This window comes from Cervus elaphus, chromosome X (assembly GCF_910594005.1).
Source record: "Cervus elaphus chromosome X, mCerEla1.1, whole genome shotgun sequence".
NCBI lineage: Eukaryota > Metazoa > Chordata > Mammalia > Artiodactyla > Cervidae > Cervus > Cervus elaphus.
This window is the reverse complement of record NC_057848.1, coordinates 152379941-152401246: the sequence shown is the minus strand read 5'-3', so window position 1 is coordinate 152401246 and position 21306 is coordinate 152379941. Positions and strand designations below refer to the sequence as shown.

The 21306-nt window shown below is 41.0% G+C and overlaps 1 protein-coding gene across 1 annotated transcript in view; it reads left to right on the top strand.

Moving 5' to 3' along the window:
• The window catches only part of PTCHD1 (patched domain containing 1), a 56400-nt gene extending 38693 nt beyond the window's left edge, over nucleotides 1-17707 (top strand). Inside the window, exon 4 of the mRNA XM_043896306.1 lies at nucleotides 10801-17707. Coding sequence (XP_043752241.1) covers nucleotides 10801-12455 — 1655 coding nt within the window. The 3' untranslated portion in view covers nucleotides 12456-17707. The remainder of the gene's footprint in view (nucleotides 1-10800) is intronic.
• Nucleotides 17708-21306: the final 3599 nt, after the last annotated feature.

Here is a 21306-nt window from a genome sequence, read left to right as displayed (position 1 = left end):
GCTTCTTTGAGCTCAAGAATGAGGACTGGGAGGGCCACGAGTGGGGCACCAACAGTGTCCACCAGCCCTTGGTTTCCCTACCCGATGGGCAGGGTGGATGCGAACATCACACAGAAGGATATGTTCAGTGGACAAGAACTCTGAAGGCAACAAGCGAGACATAAATAGGAAGGTAACTTTTTCTTGTCTTTGCTATGAACTCAGGAGAATATTTTTAAATGAATCCTATTATGTAGTCTCTTGGGGGCTGCAGAAATTTCCTCATGGAGATTCTGGTATACGTAAAGCCATAGTGCTCATAATATGTCAGTTGCTCTGTCCATCTGATACTGATGATGGCAGAGGTCCAGCAAGCCTGATACCGAGTTTCTCATGGGCCAAGGATCCAAACACTTAGCTTCTCCCTCTTCTTTGGCAACTTCTCATCAGTTCCTTTAGCAAAATTAAAATGTCATTTGGAATCAGATTACTGACATGAAGAATGAAGTGGCATTTCTCACTGGCTGAGAAATAACCCTGATTGAGTTCATTAGTATGCCTGATGCCCTGTTTAGGGGTAGTAGGAAAAAAAGGAATTTACTCAGGCCATCTTAGCTGCATGATGGTTAAATGATAATACACAGGGGCTGGTGGGGCCACAGAATTATGTGCTGCCCTCCATGCTCTGCTTTGGTAGCTTAGCTGGTAAAAAATTCGCCTGCAATGCAGGAGACCTCGGTTCAATCCCTGGGTCGGGAAGATCTGCTGGAGAAGGGATAGGCTACCCACTGCAGTATTCTTGGGCTTCCCTGGTGGCTCAGCCAGTAAAGAATCAACCTGCAATGCGGGAAACCTGGGTTTGATCCCTGGGTTGGGAAGATTCCCTCGAGAAGGGAATGGCTACCCATTCCAATATTCTGGCCTGGAGAATTCCATGGATGGAAAAGCCTGGCAGGCTACAGTTCATGGGGTCACAAAGAGTTGGACATAACTGAGAGACTTTCACTTTCACTTTTACTCCATGCTCTGCAGGAACTGAGACCCAAGCAATAAACATATACTAGTAGCTTTTGTGGAAAAGTGGGGCACTGTGCAGAGACTGAGAGAGCTGTGAATTTACCAGATCAGTTTACTCATCTCTGCCGAACACAGCAGAGGAGGAGGCTGCTATACTTCCTCCTGAATTCAGTCTGCTAAGATGGCAGCATAACCAGCCTCTCTAAAATAACCTCAAGATGATGTGGGTCGATGGTGGAATACAGGGCGGTTCCTTGCAGCCTGAGTAAGGAGTGGCTGTGAGGAGCTTCCACGGAGGGTTGAGTCAAGATTTAAATTAAGATGTTTTGCTCATGATTAGTCACATGCTTGGGGTGTTTTTTTTTTTTTAGCTTTTCATTTTAAAAATACGGTGTTTTTTGCTGTGATTGTTTCTGTGGGAGGAAGATAAACAGGGATAAGGGTTCACAGGAAACTGAAGGGAGATAGGTTCTTAAGTGAGGAAAAAAGATGTTAGGGCTAGAAAAAGAAGTATCATTCCTGGTTTTTGACACTCTTAAGTAGTTGTCGTGAGCTCAAAGAAGGGTACAATATTTAAAACTTCCTAAAAACTAATTGCATTCAGTAAAACCACAAAATTTAGAGCTTCTTAAAAATAATTTTTAAGCAAAACACAACAGTAACATTCAAAACTTCTTCCCATTAATTTCACTAAAAATCAATTTCATTGTAAGTAAAAATGAAATAATCAAAACGTCTTGAATTTTATTAAGTAAAAGAAATCACAGTATTTCAAATCTCTTAAAATTGATTTTTGTACTTTTTAAAGAAGTTTTAAATATTGTAAGCAAAACTCAATGCGAAAAGGAATACACCAGACAGTACTGGTATGGGGAGGGATGGAAGAGATGGAAAGATGCTGTTAGCCAGGGAGCATCTTTAAAAGACAAATTCAGAAAGAGTAGTACCACAACTCCACCAAGACATAGTATCAGTGAATTTTACATGAATTCAACTCAGAAAAACCTATCATCTGTAGCGAAAGAGACCAAGAGCTGCAGTGCCCAAAAAACCCTGTTTGTAATTTGTGAGGAATGTCACATGCATTGATTTGATGGCAGTTTTCCCTGCTGACAGTCAGTAGACAACCTTTCTGTACATTTTCAGCTCAAAGAGATCTCAAATTACTTAGTCACAACATGAAAGGAAGCGACGTGTTTTAGTAGCTGAGGCCTATTTGCAATAAATACTTTGCACCATGTAATGGGTGCTTAATACACTCGTAAAGCCAGCAGCACCTGGCTTTAGGATGGCTGCCCTTCTGTATTTCTCAGATAAACTCATCGTTCTCAGATTTGATTGTAAAATGAAATCTAAGCAAGAGCACATTCATAAATGTTGTGTTCAAGACCAATGTTTAATTCTGTTTTTTTGATGACCAGTCCTAAAATGCCAATAAATGTTTCAAATGACCAAGAAGAAATGTGGTGCTAAGGGTTTTGCAGTGTGACTCAGTAAACTTGTCCAGTTTCTAAATTTGCCCGTCTATAGCATCAAATGGTTATGCTTAAACTAACCAGATTTAAGCAAAACTTCTTGATTTTCTGTGATATTAATATACAGTCAAATAAAACTTTAAAAAATATATGGCTTCTTTTAGAAGGAAAGGTATCTTAGAAAAAATCTCTTTGTCCTTTCCAGACGAAATTTCCTTGGCTGACAATAGGTCTATAATGTGATACACAATTATAGATTTAAAATTCAACAAACTAAACATTCTCAGTGTGATGCAGGTCACTTAAGGCCAGACCCAGCCAAATGCCAAAATGGCAGCAGATTTAGAATGGAAAATTTTAAGACCACGTGTGTCAAACCGTATTAACCTGACAAAATTCCAGAATAGGAAAGGATTTGGATAAACTCTGAGAGTTCACCATAATGGGATGTGACTGTGTGTTTGTAGCCAAGACGATACGTGACATCGCTGGCAATAAGAATATATCCTACACAGATGAATCATTTTGGCAATGATGTAAGCATAGATACATCAGGATTTAGAATGTTTTTAATCAGTGTCAGGCATATTAGACAGCCCTACTTCTGCCAAAACCCCTGTCCATGAGTCAGATCAGTTTATTTAGAGCTGAAGTTCTTAAAGGTCTACAGTATCATAAATGCTCATTGACATTTTTTAGTTATTATACTTTGGAGAGGAGCTTATTTCATCCACACCCTTTGTGTGTAAAGTAATATCCTCTCTTTCCAAACTATATTAACACCAGGCATTGAGGTACTTGAACTGCCATTTGTAAACATTTGACACTCATCATGTTAATCCATTATGGAATTTCCTTTAAAGGATGAAGATTTACAACATTGCCCGGCAGTTGGGTATGATTTAAGAAATTGAAAAAAAAAAAATAAAGAAATTGGCACAGGTTTTGTACATGCCAGCTCTCCTTACAGGCTTAATATTTCCACAGCTTTGCTGATCAGACACAAATCAGGAAAGGAATGGAATGTTGGGGAATACAGAAAGGAACAGAAGGAAGGTTTTCTTCCTTCTTCATCTGATAGGTTTGGTGTTTCATGTACATTCTGTACAGCTAAAAGGGGAAAATTGAAGTCGTGGTGAAAGGTATTTTGAATATTAGTTTATATGTGGTAATTAATTTATAAGGGTGGCTTTGCATTTATTAAGATACAAGAGCCTCAGAGATCAGATGAGATAAAAAATATTCTTCAAGAAAAATGTTCTTCAAGCCCTTTAAAATGTTTGGGATTTTGAGAAGGTCTAATGTCAGATCCAAGGTTCCCTCTTCCTTCTAAATTATCCAGCCAGGCCATTCAAATTCAAGGATAGGAAAGAAGCAAGGATGTGATTAAATGCTAGGAAGAGGCTAATAGCAAGGATGTTTGGCTTCCTCCAAGTATACATCCTAAGATTATCTGTATTTAGCAGAAACTAGAAGATAAGGTTCAGTTCTCTGAGAAACTGTTTTTATTTGCTGCCAACTGGAATGTGATGCAGTATACGGAACTCAGGCTTACAAAGAGGTAAAAGGTCCAGTGCAAGAAATTTAGTTCCGAGAAACGGAACTCTTAATTATCTTGGCTCTAAATTTAAGCAAACCTGAAAAGTTGTGCTTGCCTGATGACTATTCTGGCATATTTCTGAAGTCATGAGAAATGTAGGGGAATAAATCAGCCAGATAATAATAAAGTTCAAAGCAAATACAAAATTGTCAATATTCAACCATTCTTCACCTATGAAATTAGTGCCAATATCTGGCTATTTTTGATCTCCAAAAGCAGTAATTTCTTATGATTCAACCTCCTACATTATGGTATAAGTTCATTACTTGCAACAATATGACAGTCTACATGATGGAGTAAAAGTATGTTAAGAATGCTGTGGAAATACTCTGCTTAGGTATAAATTACTAACAGGTTCCATGGTATCTAGAAAAAAAAACTGATTTATAGGTGTTTTGTTGTTCCCATTGTTGCTTACATCTGATTTGAAATAACAGAGTAATTCCACATACTATTTTCAAAGTGTTTTTTTCCCTGAATATCCTTTTTGTAATGCTCTATGATCACTGTGGGACTAATTTAAAAGGATATTGTGTTATTGAGTTTTGTGTCTAGTTCTCATCTTTTTATTCTTATCTTCCACCAGTCATACTACAGTACAGGGTGAATGGGGAGAAATAGGTCTGAGTGGATGGATCAGACGTGTTTTATTTATCTATCCCTAACCACAAAGGATGGCAAGAATGGGACTAGGGGCAGAGAACAATTAGGCAGAGGAATGCAAAGGTATCCATCTCTGACCCAGGTCTCCTGGGCATCCTCTGGATGGTCTAGCCAGCTAGTCTAGGGAATAGGGGGTAGCCGATTCCATGAAGGTATGGCAGCTGAAATCAAGGACACTGAGCTGGTAAAAAAAAAAAAAAGAAAGAAAAAAAAAAAAAACAGAAGGAGGGACACCTAGTTGGTTGTTGCATTTGGATTAACATTTCCGAAAGTCATTGCTGGGACCAGGTAGTGTTGACCAGATGGGTTTGCAGTAGCTCACGATGCAAGCAGATTCACAGTCATTGTCAAGGAAACCCTGCATTTCACCTAGACTGCTTCACCAGCCATGAACCAAAATGTAGATGGAACCTAAGGGAGGGATTCTAGCCCCTCCTCTGCAGTGACTGGTGTAGCAACACTAACATTTCTCTTCCTCACCAGTAAAATAAACTGCACATCAACCTATTAGTCATTTTGTGTATATATCTGTGTGTGTGTATGTATGTGTATGTGTGTGTATAATCTGGGTGTATAATATATATTATATATCACATTACCTATATTATATGTAATGTGATATATTACGTAATAAGTTCATGTTGTATATATATTTTTTATATATTTATAACATATTATGTATACATATTGTTTGCATGTTTGAAGAGAAATACAGTACATTTCTATGTTATACAGTATATACTCACATATTTTATATGTAAATATATAAAATGTATTTGAACAAGATATGCCACGTATATAAATATTACATACGTCTTCTGTATGAAGAAATATCACACAATGACCACAGCATATATTATGAGCTGCAGTTGTGCACACTGATTTTATATAGTGTGTGCGTGTGAACGCGCACACACACACAAAGTATGTAAATACTTTATCTTTAAACACAAAACAGCTATTCATTTCCTGGACTCTTATTTGCAGCTCTTGAGTGAAGGAAAATCATTTCTCAGATTAAAACCCAATGCTGTGATTAGAATTACCAAAATGTGACAAGCCTCTAGTAGAAAGAGTTTAGATGTATGTATTCACCCTGATGTGAGCATCTGTCTTAGCTTAAGCAAAGTACACCTTTACTCTCACTCTTAACTGTGAGACAAAACAGGCTGTGATAAACCAAACAACTCAGCACAGAAAGTAAATGTTTATAACAGGAAAAGTGTAAATGTAACCCAATTAATGAACTTCTCTCTAAAAACAAATGTTACTCAAGCCAGACACATACACACTTTAAATTTCTTCTCAAAAAAAAAAAAAAAAAAACAAAACCATGAATTTATGTGGATGTCATGGAAGGAAAAGCTTTTTATAAACATGAGCTACTTAGTGGAGCTTGTCTAAGAATAAAATATGTTTTAAGCAGATTTTGCTCATGCATTCATTATACTCTATGGATTTTCTAGAAGAATGTAGTAATTTTATTTTCATATAGGAAATCTGGCACTTCCCAGGCATGCTATAAATGGCTTTATTATCTCCTGATATTAAATGTTTTCACATTGAAACTCAAAGCCATCTCATTTCCCCTCCCCATCTTCTCAGTTATTCCTTACTTGTAGGAACTCAGGATGAGGAAATCCTGCTAGGATTAAAGGATTAAAATGCGAGGAGAGCCCAAAGGCATTAGCCTCTGTGCTGTGGCTCTGTGTGCTGGAGAAGGCAGGAGGTTCTGGGCCTCAAGAAAAATCTGCCTTACAAAATCCTAGTGTACCAAGTAGATTGATTTGACTATGATATTCATTGACAAAAAATAAAAATACAAATCACCCAGATTGCCTCTGATAGCAAAACCATTAAATACATTAAAAATATCATTAACTTTATTAATAACTTTCCAGAAGTGTATCTACTGGGTAAAGTTAGATTAACTCTACACTGTTCTTTGTCAATTCCTGGGTCAGTGGATTGTAAACAATCCTGAAGGCTTCAGTCAGGTCCCAGAAAAGAGTCTGGGTAAGAGTGAGATTTGATTTAATTTGTGAGTATTCCTGAGACTCACTCTAAATGATTGGAGGATTTTCCACCATTAGTATTATTTATCATCTGTGCTGTCTTTTCATTGCCTCCAAAATCTGAAAGGTAACTGCACAAAAAGATAGAAAATTCTTTGGAAAGGAAGAAAACTGATTAGCCTAAACCCTTTAGTATTTGATTTTACTAGATGAAAATCCCAAAGTCTACTGCTAATAAAATTTAAATTGCATTCCTAGTACAAACTGTGTCTGAACACCGGTGAAGAGCTCTACTGTCCTTATCCCAGGGCCTGGCTAAAAGCCCGTGCTGCCACAAAGCAGTCACTCATGAATAATTAGAACTTGGACTGGTGTGTTTGTGTCTTGACGCACACTGATAGGCATGTGTTCATATGCATTTAACTATACCGACATGCCCTGAACCAAAACAGAAACATCTTGAATGTGCTTTTCAAAGACTAACTGAATGCTTTAAAATCTTCTTTACCTTCAGAATTTGATAGCATCAGTATGTGTGGTTTAACAGTTCCCTCTGGCAACTCTTCAGCTTTAAGTACTGTGACCAAAAGAGAGGAGGGTCCCTGGGTGCTGGGAGGCAGCTGCTGAGAGAAGAAAGTGGAGAGGAACCGAATCTCTTTAAATCTTTCCTCCCTGCCTTTCCTTGGTTTTCACTGGCCCAGTTTCTGACATGGATATAAAAATGAAGCCCAGGGCTGGCTGCAGGAAACACTGTGAAGGAGTTAAGTCTCTGTGAGATCCTCTTACCTGTGATGTTCTCTGCCCTCCCTCCCCATCTCCCTTCATTGTCCCACTCCCCGGAGTGAAAGGTAGTGGCTTCAGTAGACAACTATTACACAGGGGGTTGCATTTAAAAGAATCCCGTGAAGGTCAAACCAAAGGGAATTCAGCTGTGGTGACGGACGGAGCAGGCCTTCTTGGGGAACAGGGCATTCTTCAGGTCCTACAGCTTATGGAACATGTCTCCCTGGAGTCCAGGCCAGAGAACAGGAGCCCCACAGTTGAGCTTTCCATTACGGTAACAGGCCAACCTCTTCCACATAAGTGCCCAGCTGTGAATCAGGTCTGGTGCTAGCTAGGCACTCCAGACTATTCTTCCCTGGGAGGCAGCGGTAGCCATGTTGGTATGCCTTCCCCCCTTGACTGACTGAGCTTCAGTGAGGAGGCCCAGATAAAGTGTTAGCAGTTGTCCCTGAAATTCAAAGAGTTCTCTAAAGACAATGCACAACTGGAATTTGGAGTTGAGGGTGTAGGCATGTGCTGGTGGGAAGGTGGGCTTGAGAAACCAGAGTCTGGCCTATCAGAAATAATGGTGGGGGCCTCGGCATTGGGCCAACAACAACTAGCAACACAGGCTGAATGATCAGGTAAAACAGATTCTTTCTCAGGGCCTCCTCTTCTGGCCTAAGTCATGCAGGCACACCCCTGAGAGGAATCAAGGAGAAGCAGAGTTTCCAAAAGCCCCTATGAGTAAAATCTGAATCTTCTGGAACTGCCCCCAGAACCAAGAATGTGTCATGTGCAATGAAAGTGATCAAACTCAGAAGGACAAGGTATTTAAAATGCAGCAGCTATGTGACTGAGTCCCTTTGCCGTTCACCTGAAACTATCACAACACTGTTAATCAGTTATACTCCAATATGAAACAAAAAGTTAAAAAAAATAAAGTCAGCTGATTAGATTTCCTGATATAAACATCTTTGATATGATGTGATATTCTTTTAATATTGTATTGAATTTTTTTGCTATAATATTAAAATTTTGTAGCAGTATTCAAAAAAATGCAGCAACAGAACTCAAGACACGCTAATAGCCTACTTTCACATTCCTTGAGTTTGATTATTTTCATTCAGGACCCTCAAAGTTCTTACTCTTTTTACCTAATAGCTCTGTTAATTTAAAATCCTTTTTCAGTTAGCTTCTAAGATTATTCAATACCAAGGTAAGAAGGGAATTCTTATTGTACTTTCCAACAAGAGTCAGGGTCAGATAATGTCATTATAAAACATCACACCCACTGTAAAAAGGGCTGCAAAACAGATTTAATTTAAATCCTACTATACCAGTAATTCTAGTCCTGCTTTATGCATCTTTATTTTCTCACCACATTTAATGACTCAGCACCAAAGCCTTGTTTTAAAAATTCTTTTTCTTTCTAGAAAGAAAACACTTATACAATTCCATTTGCCTTTTCAGTGAAACTCTAAAGTGTGTCTTGCCTATCAGAACTTATTCTCCCTGGCCCCAGATGAAATGATCAGTACTGTTTCTCCAGGGGGCAGGTGCCTCGGAGGAATTTTTTTACCTTCATATCAAGGGATCAGTTGATAATCAAAGGTTGGCTGATCCTTCCAGAGAACCCAGTGGAAACAAACTTAATAAATAGTTTTCCCTCTTAAGACTAGATGTTAACCATCTAAAACATAATTAACAACAGGATGCCAGTCAACAAGTGTACTTTTTACTTCTGGTCTAGGGAGTTTAGGTGTCTTCAATTTAATAGGGGTCATGGTGCTAGTTATCAAATTGACAGTCTTAACCTGACCTCTAAAAGTGGCTGTAAAATGATGCCCAGTAAATTAAGATAAATGCCAAATTCCTCTGAGGAAACAGGCCTGTATCATGACTGTGAAATGGGTGTGCGGGTTTGAGGCCAAGACTTCACAATAAGTATATAAATACCAGCCTGGGCAGGAGGGCAGACGAGCGCTCAGTTATTGTACACACAAGAGCACAGTGACTCACTTCACTCAGCATTACGCTTGGCTGGAGATTTTAAATTCCTTTTTAAAAACAAGACGATTGTACCACAGGGTAAAGATTTTATTATCCTCAATAATGGGATTGAATATGCCAAGGCAGAGAAGCAGAAAATGAGATCTGCAGATCCTAGTGCCAAGACAGGAGTGAGAGAAAGCCACAACAGGTCACTTTTGGGGGGGGGGGGGCGCTTTTCAATGTTACAGTGGCCTAGAAACCCAGGGAAGCCCCTCTGGGAAATGTCTGGCTCCCACCAAGAGAGGTGAGAGAAGTTAAACTAGATCTAGTTGCAGGCAGCAAAGTCAAACAGGAGCACTTACTGTAAGTCTGCTGTTGCAGGGTTACTGGAATACTAACCAAGGAGGAAGGGCATTAAGTAGTTCAGGAGAGAGGTTACTGATCCGGCCCTGGCCCTCAGAGGCCGTTGCCAAGTAGTGTAAAGAAGCCAGCAGTCACCACTAGCTGGAGACTTCATCCAACCCAAATGGGGCCAACAGGTCCCTGAAGACCAGAGACAAGCCATAAACCTTCAACCTGAATTCATATCCACTGCAGGAAGAGTTCTGTGAATCTCGTTCCTTCTTCCATCCTTCCTGTTCACACAAACTTGTCCCTACTTATTTTGTTCCCCTCTGTTTCTCAGATTTATTGCATCCTGCATTGATTCTTGGAGAAGAAGGAAAAAAAAGAGGCTGTGATTTAGTTCTTGTCAAGGCTCAGATTAAATATAGTGCTTCTTTCTCCCTAAAGCCTTCCACTTGGCCAAACTTAAATGAGGTGATGAGACACTAACTCAGACCCCTCTGCCCACTGCCTTCCGCTGTGCTAACCTCCAGCCTTGTGGGGATGACAAGCCAAATGCTGAGTGGCCAGGCATCCTCTCTGGAGTGTTCCACCAACCAAATACTCTGCAAACTGCAACCACAGCCCTAAACCATCAGTGTGCATAAGCCCCAAGAGACACAGGTGCAAGTCTACTCAGATCTCTTAGGCAAATGTCCACCCAGCTTTCTTCAGCCAGAAGGAAGCATGAAGATCTTAGCTCCTCTATCCGCCCTCCTTCCCTTAACATGTCAGACTCACCAAAACACAAGTCTCTCTCTCCACAGGAGAAATCACTGACATTGACCTGTCACTGCTAGGATGGGTTACATTTCCTTTGACCCAGTTGTTCCCCAGGACCAAGTCGGTTCCCCTCTTTAGAAACCTTAGTCTTTTAAACTTTTGATCTGGTCTTTTTCTGCCCCCTCAGGTCATGGATTATATGGGACTTTTGAAATGTTATCCTCCTGGAGGAAAACTAGAGAAGACCAACATGTTAAAGAGAGAACTGCAGCAGTCTATGCAGACTCCATGCTCTCCTTTTCTCTCACCACTGCCATGTACCTGGTCACCTTCGGCATAGGGGCCAGCCCTTTCACGAACATTGAGGCAGCCAGGATTTTCTGCTGCAATTCCTGTATCGCAATTTTCTTCAACTACCTCTATGTACTCTCGTTTTATGGTTCCAGCCTGGTATTCACTGGCTACATAGAAAACAATTACCAGCATAGTATCTTCTGTAGGAAAGTCCCAAAGCCTGAGGCATTGCAGGAGAAGCCGGCATGGTACAGGTTTCTCCTGACGGCCAGGTTCAGCGAGGACACTGCGGACGGTGAGGAAGCGAACACTTACGAGAGTCACCTATTGGTATGTTTCCTCAAACGCTATTACTGTGACTGGATAACCAACACCTATGTCAAGCCTTTTGTAGTTCTCTTTTACCTTATTTATATTTCCTTTGCCTTAATGGGCTATCTGCAGGTCAGTGAAGGGTCAGACCTTAGTAACATCGTAGCGACGGCGACGCAAACCATTGAGTACACTACTGCCCAGCAAAAGTACTTTAGCAACTACAGTCCGGTGATTGGGTTTTACATATACGAGTCTATAGAATACTGGAACACTAGTGTCCAAGAAGACGTGCTAGAATACACCAAGGGGTTTGTGCGAATATCCTGGTTTGAGAGCTACTTAAATTACCTTCGGAAACTCAATGTGTCCACTGGCTTGCCTAAGAAAAACTTCACAGACATGTTGAGAAATTCCTTCCTGAAAGCCCCCCAATTTTCCCATTTTCAAGAGGACATAATCTTCTCTAAAAAGTATAATGATGAGGTTGACGTAGTGGCCTCCAGAATGTTCTTGGTGGCCAAGACCATGGAAACAAACAGAGAAGAACTCTATGATCTCCTGGAGACCCTGAGGAGACTTTCTGTCACCTCCAAGGTGAAGTTCATTGTCTTCAACCCGTCCTTCGTGTACATGGATCGATACGCCTCCTCCCTGGGAGCCCCCCTGCACAACTCCTGCATCAGTGCTTTGTTCCTGCTCTTCTTCTCGGCATTCCTGGTGGCAGACTCTCTGATTAACGTCTGGCTCACTCTAACGGTTGTGTCCGTGGAGTTTGGAGTTATAGGTTTCATGACATTATGGAGAGTGCAACTGGACTGCATTTCTGTGCTATGCTTAATATATGGAATTAACTATACAATTGACAACTGTGCTCCACTCTTATCCACCTTTGTTCTGGGCAAGGATTTCACAAGAACGAAGTGGGTAAAAAATGCCCTGGAAGTGCATGGGGTAGCAATTTTACAGAGTTACCTCTGCTATCTTGTTGGTCTGATTCCTCTTGCAGCTGTGCCTTCAAATCTGACCTGTACACTGTTCAGGTGCTTGTTTTTAATAGCGTTGGTCACCTTCTTTCACTGCTTTGCCATTTTACCTGTGATACTGACTTTCCTGCCACCCTCTAAGAAAAAAAGGAAAGAGAAGAAAAATCCTGAAAACCGGGAGGAAATTGAGTGTGTCGAAATGGTGGATATCGATAGCACCCGAGTGGTTGACCAAATTACAACAGTGTGAGGGCATCTGCTTGTTACAGTTTCACCCTAGGTCTTATCAAGAGCAAAGGGATGATGTTCATGGCAACACATTTAAAGTTGTTTTTTGGTTTTTAAGGATAAGAAATAGGCATTGCCAAAAACAGTAAAGGACTAGGGGAAATGGGGAAATTGTCAACCTTTAAAATAAAAGGTTGTCATCAGAGAAAATTTACACACACACACACACATCCTAGGAGACTCGTAGTCTCTTAAACTAAGTTCAAATAAGAGAAAGCTTATTAGCAAGCAGAATCCTATTTTATTCACACTGCAGATGTTGCTGGTATGGTGACAAAAACCTTATGATTGAAAGGTCAGCTGCCAAGGCAGAAATAGCTTTGAGCACTGTTCAAACAACAAGGCTTCCAGAACTTTTGCAAAGCAGTAGCTCCAAGCAGGGTCTATGGTTTAAGGTCTTCGCCATATCATCTAGCTCCCCAACACCCCAAGGAGATGCTTGTGAAAGTTCTGGCCAGCTAAAGCAGCCAGAACCTCAGAAACTGGCATGCAGTGGAATGGCCATCACCCATGGGCTGAAACTGAGTCACCTCTAAAGTTACCCGGGTGAGGCAGTTTTCTTGTCAAGAGTTAATTTATCATACCCCCCCCCACGCACCCACCATCAATACACTTTTAATGTTTGTATGATTTGGTTAATATACCTTTAAACCAGTGACAGCTTCAGTAATGCAAAGTTAAGGCAAGTCTATTTTGGAATATTTTGTCGCTTGTCACCAAATGGGTCTGCAATAGTAATTGCAGCTTTTGGCAGGAGGCTCTGAGTACCCAGAACCACAGAGCCAAACCCAAATACCTGGCATGATGGAGAAAAAGCAGGTGTCTAACTGAACCCAGAGATAGTATTTCCATTTTAACAACAAAAAAATGGCCAGCTGGTACAGCTGTTTGTGGTTTGGCCCTACATGCATTTTTTGCATGGATGCCCAGAAACAACATCTGCCCACGCATAGCTGAGGAAGGAAAAGTTATCGGCCACAGCTTGCCACTTGTAGTGCCAGTCCACCTTTGCTCAGGAGACCTGCCTGCTCAGAGACACAGAGAAGAAAAGTCCTGAAACTTTGTAAGTCCTGAAACTGAGAACTTCAGGCAAAGACACAAAGGGCTGAAAATGACATAAATGGAACTGATGGGAAGATGTAATCACCAATATAAGTCTATCAATGATGACAGTCAAGCTTTCCTGCTCACCCGGCTGCACTTTAATCCTCCTGGCCCCCCTACACCTTCGTTGGTGCCCCCTCTCCTTCCGTGCACGGCCTTTCTGTATATTATCAAGCCTAGATGTTTATACTGTGGGCTTGCAGTATCTACAGGATCTAAACAGAAATGGTTTGATCTGAAGAGGCTGTGTATGTCACCCCAGATCCCTGCATTTCTTTCAGTCTATAAAAATGAAGCTAAAACCTGGTCACACTTGAGGCAAATGTCTACAGTATTTTTCCCTTTTAGAGATGTAGCTTATTTAGACATCTGTAGTGATAAGCATTTCCCCAAAGCACCTTGCCTTTCTGGACCTTAGCGGACGTACTGTGCAACTTCCCCATCCCTGCAGAGGAGGAAACTGAGACCTAGGAGAATAAAGCGACTCACCCAGGGTCACACCACTGGAGGGTTTCCATCATTTCAGCATGCCTAAGACAGGGCAGGCCAATTTTAGATCTTCTCATAAGAGGGCTATTACTCCCTTCAAAGTACATTTCCAAGGAAGAAACATAGGACTTATTGGCCACAAGGCAGACTTTTTTTTTTTTTTTAGTGTCTGGGTAATGTTTGGGATTTAGGTTTACCATTGTCTTTCCAGACAGCAAAAATGCCCAAATGATTCAGATGTAACTACACCAAGTGCAAACCTGTGCTTTCTATTTCATGTACTGTTGTTCACACAGTTCTAAATATATGTGCAGGGGATCATAGCTAGTGCATTACACACTTGTTCAATCTCTCCTGCAAACACACTAAGTGATCATACCAACGTGTTATGCACTCAACTAGAAGATAATGAGCTTTAATCTAAGGACAAATGCAATCCTCGAAAAAGGGCAAGTTCTCATAATAGATCTGCGATCAATTCTCTCTCCAAGGGGCCTGCAACTAGGCAGTTACTGATAAAACACAGCTGAAGAGGGGATTGGTTTTATTCCTAAATCATATGTTGCTAAATCATTTTCTGAAAAACATGTTCTAAATCAGCCATTGGTTTAGTGTTGGCCACGTGGAGTACCTTGGGTTACAGTGACTCCATAAAATTGATACAACACACACACCAATTAAGTGGATTTTGTTGAGAATTTAAGCATTAATTGAGTCAACCAGAATGACTTACTGTGGAACTTTATTTTATGACAGATAGTTTTCCAACTTGACTGGGTCTCTGTATACTGTGGGATATTGTATTTTTAAATGAAGGGCATTTTAAAACTTGTCAACTTCTCTTTTCAGCACTTGAAATCAAAGCTTATGGAATTCTGACTGTGGAAAGAATGAATTATTTTTACTGGGGGACTCTGCATGCCAAGATTTACTACTTATTATTTATTGTGAGATCATTATTATTTATTTATTAATATTGATTATTAATAATTGCTCCAATAACATTGGTTTAGCCCCACCATGGATAAGACATTTTAGAAATAGCTCAGAATCACATCTCCTGCAAATTTAAGTCCTTACTTCATGAAGTTTTACTTTTACAATTGCTATCAAGAGGGAGGGAACGATCCTAGCAAACACTTGCAAAAGTTTTCTTTTTCAATTAATTCCAACCAAGACATTAATGTTCACTTTACCAAAGAAACTGATTTGGTTGGTTTTGAGTTGCTATTTATTGTTTGTTTACCAAAGAAAATATTCCATCCATCAGAAATATTTCTACTGCTCAACTAAAAGAAAAAAACTGTGATACTGGGCTTTCTTGGCCATTCATAAGGAAAAAAAGAAAAATCAGGGTAAGGGGTGATATTCTTTCAATGAGTGAAACAGCAGAAGATGTAAATTCACAAGAAACTTGGGGTTTGCAAGAAAGAAAATGATACTTGAAATAGGGCGTTATTGTTAGTCCTATAGCAATGGCCCAGCAAACAGCATGAGGGCTCCTCAGGCTAAAAAGAGTTTATCTGTTCCACAGGGGAAAAAAAGATAAATGTCAATGAAATTCCTTCTCCACTGTTCCAGCTCATAAGTTTTGTTTTGGGTTTGGGAGTTTGGGGATTTTAAGATTTGGGGGGGTTGTTTTGCTTTGGTTGTGATGTTTGTGTTAGCTTGTTTTCCTCCTGCCTATCCTACCGTTTTTACTCCCTCAATTTTCAGGCAGAAGTGAGATAATCCCATCTGATGCCATCCTCCATGGCTACAGTTACTTATGCAATATGCTGCTCTGAGCAAGGCCCTTGATAACTCTTTTATTTTAACTAACCACCACCCAACTGTTCTAAGTGGCATTCTGGGACCATGACATCACTTTCCTCCAGCCCCAGCAATGAAGCGTGGCTGTGTCTATCTCAAGAACGGGTGGACTGGGCAGCCGCCCTGGGGGGTGTGGTGTGAGGCAGAGCCTCTTGGACACAAATGATATCCTCCTCCAAATGGCTTTTTATTCCTTCGGATCCTATTAAAGCAGCCCTGCAGCTTATAGTAGTGTTTGATTTCTGTGAATCTGTTTTCTCATTTGTAAAATGGCGATAATACAGTAACTATCTTTCAATGCATCAAATACTTACTGAGTGCCTAATATCACCCAGGTACTGTTCTGGAGACTGTGGACAGCAGTGAACTAATGAGACTGTTAAAAAATCTGCCCTCGAGAATGTACATTTGAGTGATGTTGCGGATTTACTGAAAGGATTAAATGAGAAGGTGGTCAGAAAGCACTTGTGGCAAGGCCTGGTGTAAAGAAGGAACTCAAGACATTATTATTTGTAATTTGTCCATCCCACACAGTAGCACTTGAGCTCAGGATGTAAAGCTACAGAGAAGTAGATTTCTGTAGGCTTGAGTCCAGGATTAGGGCTATATAAAAATGCAATGAATTGTCCTGGTCATTTTAAGACATTCAAAATTTGGCTAGATCATCACTTAGTGGGGTGAGTGGGAAAGGGGCACAGGCTCTAGATGGTGGATTTGGATGGTAATCCTTGAAAGAAAGAGGTACAGGCAGTCGGGGATGGAGGGGGGGGCACATATTTCATTACTGTGCCTGGCTTGTCTGAAGACACTCCTTTACGGTAATTTGCTTTTGAGTCTCAGCTACATAAAAAGCATCAGGTATTTGAAGACAAAGTTCCCATTTTCCACACGGAAGGAAAACAGTAAATTAGTACTACTGGATTCTCTGGCAAAGGACTGAGAATTGCTTCAGCCAACACATTGCAGAGTTCCTCCCTGTGGTGGTTACAACTGTTTATTTCTGTTTCATGCCAGTCCAGGAGAAAGCAAAGAGGAAAGTGAATGAGCTAAAATCCATTCACCTGAAGAGGCAGTGTCAGGATGTCCTCCCCAGCCTGTTTCTCACCTGCCCCACTGACGCCCAGGTGATGTGTTTGAAGTCCTCTTTGATATCTGTGAGGGCGCCATGCAAGCAAGACGAAGTGAGGGAGCAGAGATCTCTGGCCTGTGTGTGGATCTTCAGGTTAGATTAAAATTAGCACAGCAAAGGTTTGGAGGAGCCGATCTGGAGAAAGAAGGCTTCTTTTCAAAGTACAAAGAAAGCAATGTGCACCAAGGAGGCAACCAATGAAGGGCCCTTGGTGGATGGAATGCTGTTGCTGTGGGATGCACCAGCCTCTCCTCCCTCCAAAATGTTGACATGAGATGAACCTTTGGAGAGAATCAACCTTACTCTCCTGTTTTTCACTTAAGAAAATGGAAACCTGGAGAAGTGAAATGACATGCACAGAGCTAGTTAGAAGCAGATACGGGGCTGTGACTGCAGTCTCCTAGTTCCTAGCCTCACTCCTTTCTCCACTCTGCCACTTTACTGCCAAATTCTGTATGTCTATATCATGGGGTCTTCACCTGGGGCCATGGGTGAGTTGGTGGGAGGGTAGACTCTGCACTCCCTAAAATTAAATTATATGCAAAAATGTGTGTATATGTTCCCTATGTGCATTTTCCTAAAGAGAGTTCATAGTTGTCATCAGATTTCAAAAGAGGTCTACGACCCAAAAAGAGTGAAGAACCACTGTCCTAAATTAATAAAGACCTCATTGGGGGTGTCATCTGGTGTCCTCATTTTGGCTCATGGGCAATCAAGAATTTCTCAACCATCTTTTCTCCAGGGAGCCAAAACTGCTTCTAGGTATTGGTCTCTTCATGCCCAGCAAAGTGCCTATCACTACTCCTTTTTTCCTCATCCATTCATTCATTTAATCTGCATACATTTTCATTGTCCAATTCATGTTCCAGCACCAGTTAAACACACTCCAGGGCAAGACAGGTAAAGGACCCCTCTGCATCATGCTCTCATTGGCAGAAAGAATACATGTGGACATGGTAGAAGAAAGAGCTGAGCAACCTATTTCCAAGCTTTCTAGGTCTACGCTTGTGGCAGCAGCATGCCACAGCCTTGAAGGGCTGCTCCCAAGTGATCCCTATTCAAGATAGGGAGAGAATGTGTCTCATTCATCTTGGGGATATTTGCAGTGAACAAACAGGAAATCATGGCTGTGGACATATGGTTCCACTTAAGGACAGGTGCATGTGCAAATTGAAGCTCAGTTCTCTTGACTGTCAACCATAAGTTAGATGTAGTGGCCGTTGATGGAGCAAGCTGAAGAATAAATGGCTCTACTTGTACTGTTTGTTGTGCTTCTTCTGGAACAATTTTAGGCACAGCAGAATGCAGCTGGGTTGTCCAAAGGGCCAGGCTGGGGGAACACTGCTTGGCCCTCCCTGAAGCAGAGAGGTGGCACCGGTATTTACAGAGTCCTCTGTCCAGCCATGACAAGGGAAGTCTTCTCATGAGGGGGAAGAATATGAGCCCCACTTTGTAGCATGTGATTTGAAGCCTGAAGACTTTGCTCACTGAGCTCTATAAAATGCTTTGTTTAATTCCTACAAAATGGCAAAGATTCAGCCCATTTCCATTACCTATTCCAGGTTCATCCTGGGGAAAACCCATAGGATTCTCTTTGGCAAAACAATGTATTGAATTTCCAGGGTGAAACTTCAACATGTTTGGCTCAGACTTTCATATCTTTAGTCTCCAAATTAACATTCTGCCAAAATTGCCCTTGCCCCCTTCTAGAATCACCAAGGCAGATTCCTCCTGCCTCCCAGGACCACAGGTGACTGGTCAAAATTGGTAATGACTCATTAGCGCCACTAGACACACACACAGTGCATGTACACTCACAACTATAACACATGTACAAACATAAATGCATAGATACATACATGAATGCACTTTGCCTTTCATATGCACACTGCCTTTCACAACATACCTGACACATTTGAGGCACATTAAAATGCCTTAGCAGGCCCAGTCCTGTGGTTCTGTGGGGTCTGGCAAGACAACGGCTCCAGCTATCTTGTGCTTATGTGCTTAGTCGCTCAGTCGTGTCCGACTCTTGCGACCCCATAGACTGTAACCTGCCAGGCTCCAGTGTCCATGGGATTTTCCAGGCAAGAATACTGGAGTGGGTTGCCATTTCCTTCTCCAGGGGATCTTCCCGACCAAGGAATCGAACCCAGGTCTCCTGCATTGCAGGCAAATGGTTTACCGACTGAGCTACTGTGCATGAGCATGTCTGAGACCAGCCAGATAATACAGCTTTAAAAAAAAGAAACCCAAGGAAGTGAATTTTTCTTGGAATTTACAGAGTGCTAACTAACAACTTTTTAGCAGAAAACTGCATTTGATGGAAGTTTTCTAAGTCACAGGTGAGAACAGCAGTAACCCAGAACCATAGAGCTCTCTCCCAAAGCCTGGAATTGTGGAAATCTATCTAGAATTTCTCCTTTGCAATTCAGATAAAGACAAAAGGAGTGGAGAGAAAGGGAGAAGGACATATGGGGTGGTCAATCTGTTTTGGCAACTCCTAGTTTTAAGGAGGCGTGGACATTTTCCATTTATCTACAGTATTAGTTTAATGGGAATGTCAGTGCCTTTCATCCACCTCAAGGAAAGCAGGTGTCACCCAGGAAAACCTAGTGATAAGAAACCTCAGTTGGGAGAAAAGTCATACAAGTAACAAACTATCCAAGACCAGAAACGTTTAGACCGCCCCCCAGCCCCCACAAACACAAACACAGGAGTGGATATTAACAGAAATTGGGGAGAGGAGCCCTAGCACAGTTCCTAAGATTTGGACAGAGTGTGGCAGGAAAAAAGGTAATAGGAAAGAGAAATGAATCAAATCTGTGTGCAGTGAATAAAATTATGAGCTGAGAATAATGGAGCTGTTCAGGAACCTCTATAACATAAAGATATGGAGCCTGAATCTATGCTTTTTAAATAAAGTAAAAGGGCCCCACATTTTCTTTTGAATTTTTGACTTATAATTCCTCCTTAGTAACTTGATGAGAACACACTCAGGTTCTATTTCTATTGTCTATGATTCCATAATTCAACCACCCACGGCTACATATTCACACTCCAGCTTAGCTGCTCTGAGCAGAGTTGTTGAATGCTAGGCCCAAACAAGGAAGATTTCAGCTTCAGTTTAATAATTCCTTGGCCAAATTTATCTCATTCCTCTAAACGCACAAATGTTTCAAAGCTATAAAAAGTGTGTCTAGATAGCCAATGCATTTTGCTTTTTTAACTTAAAAGATAACTCCTGCCAACAATTATTAACAATGAAATAGTCATAACAGCTAAATGTTCCTTTAGCAGTCCAATTTCAGTGTGTGACAAGAGGGAAGAATCTGTATCAAACATTTAGTGATGCTGGAAAAGATCCTCACCCTAGACATACAATAGTTTAGACAACAGAAGATGGTCCCTCTCTTATTGTCATCACTAATGAAAGAAGTTCCTGAAACTGCATATGTTATTCTGTAAAGTTTTGGGCTAAATCACAATGACTTTTAAAGTTGGATCCATGGCAACTGATCAAAAGATGACATCTTGTCAGTCAGATTAATCATTCAGTGCAGCATTCAGAAGTCTTGTCTATTTCTCCAAGAGACCCCAGTGTTATATTGTTTCCCACTCTTTTAGCTGAGTTTCTTCACAATAGGAAAGTAGGTGATTCAGGAGGTAATAAGATTTTTTAAACTAAAAAGGAATGTTCCAATCCTCAAGCACATAATTAGTTTATATTGGTCAGATCTGAGACAGATAAGCATCAGACCCTACAGAGAAAAATAGCACAGTTGCACCCTGCACTTGACAGGGTGTGAGTCACACCACTTTGACCTATGACGGGCAACACCTGCTCAGGTGGAATGAATTGAAAACTTGTCCAGAAAAATTTCCCACAAAGAGTTAAAACACTTGTCTACTGAGATTTAATCAACTACACTGTTTACCTAAAGCCAAGACATTTCAAAGATGTTTAAAGAAAATTGGGAATAAAAAATGACTAGCTCCTTCAGGAAAAAAAATGATGTCCTATATTCTGTACCACTTGAGTTTCTCTGACACCTAAAATATGTATTGACGTCATCCCACACCTACACAAAAACAAAATCAGCAGGGCAAACCATCCCACTGATGATTGGCAACCCCACAGTTCCTCTCCATCTGACCAGCTTTCACCAGAGGGCAATACTTCAGGCTTCCACATGGAATTTATAGGCTGAAGCAGCCCTGGGAACACTTAGCACACTAGCCCTGGGAAATGCCTCATGCCAAATACTTTGAGTTCTGA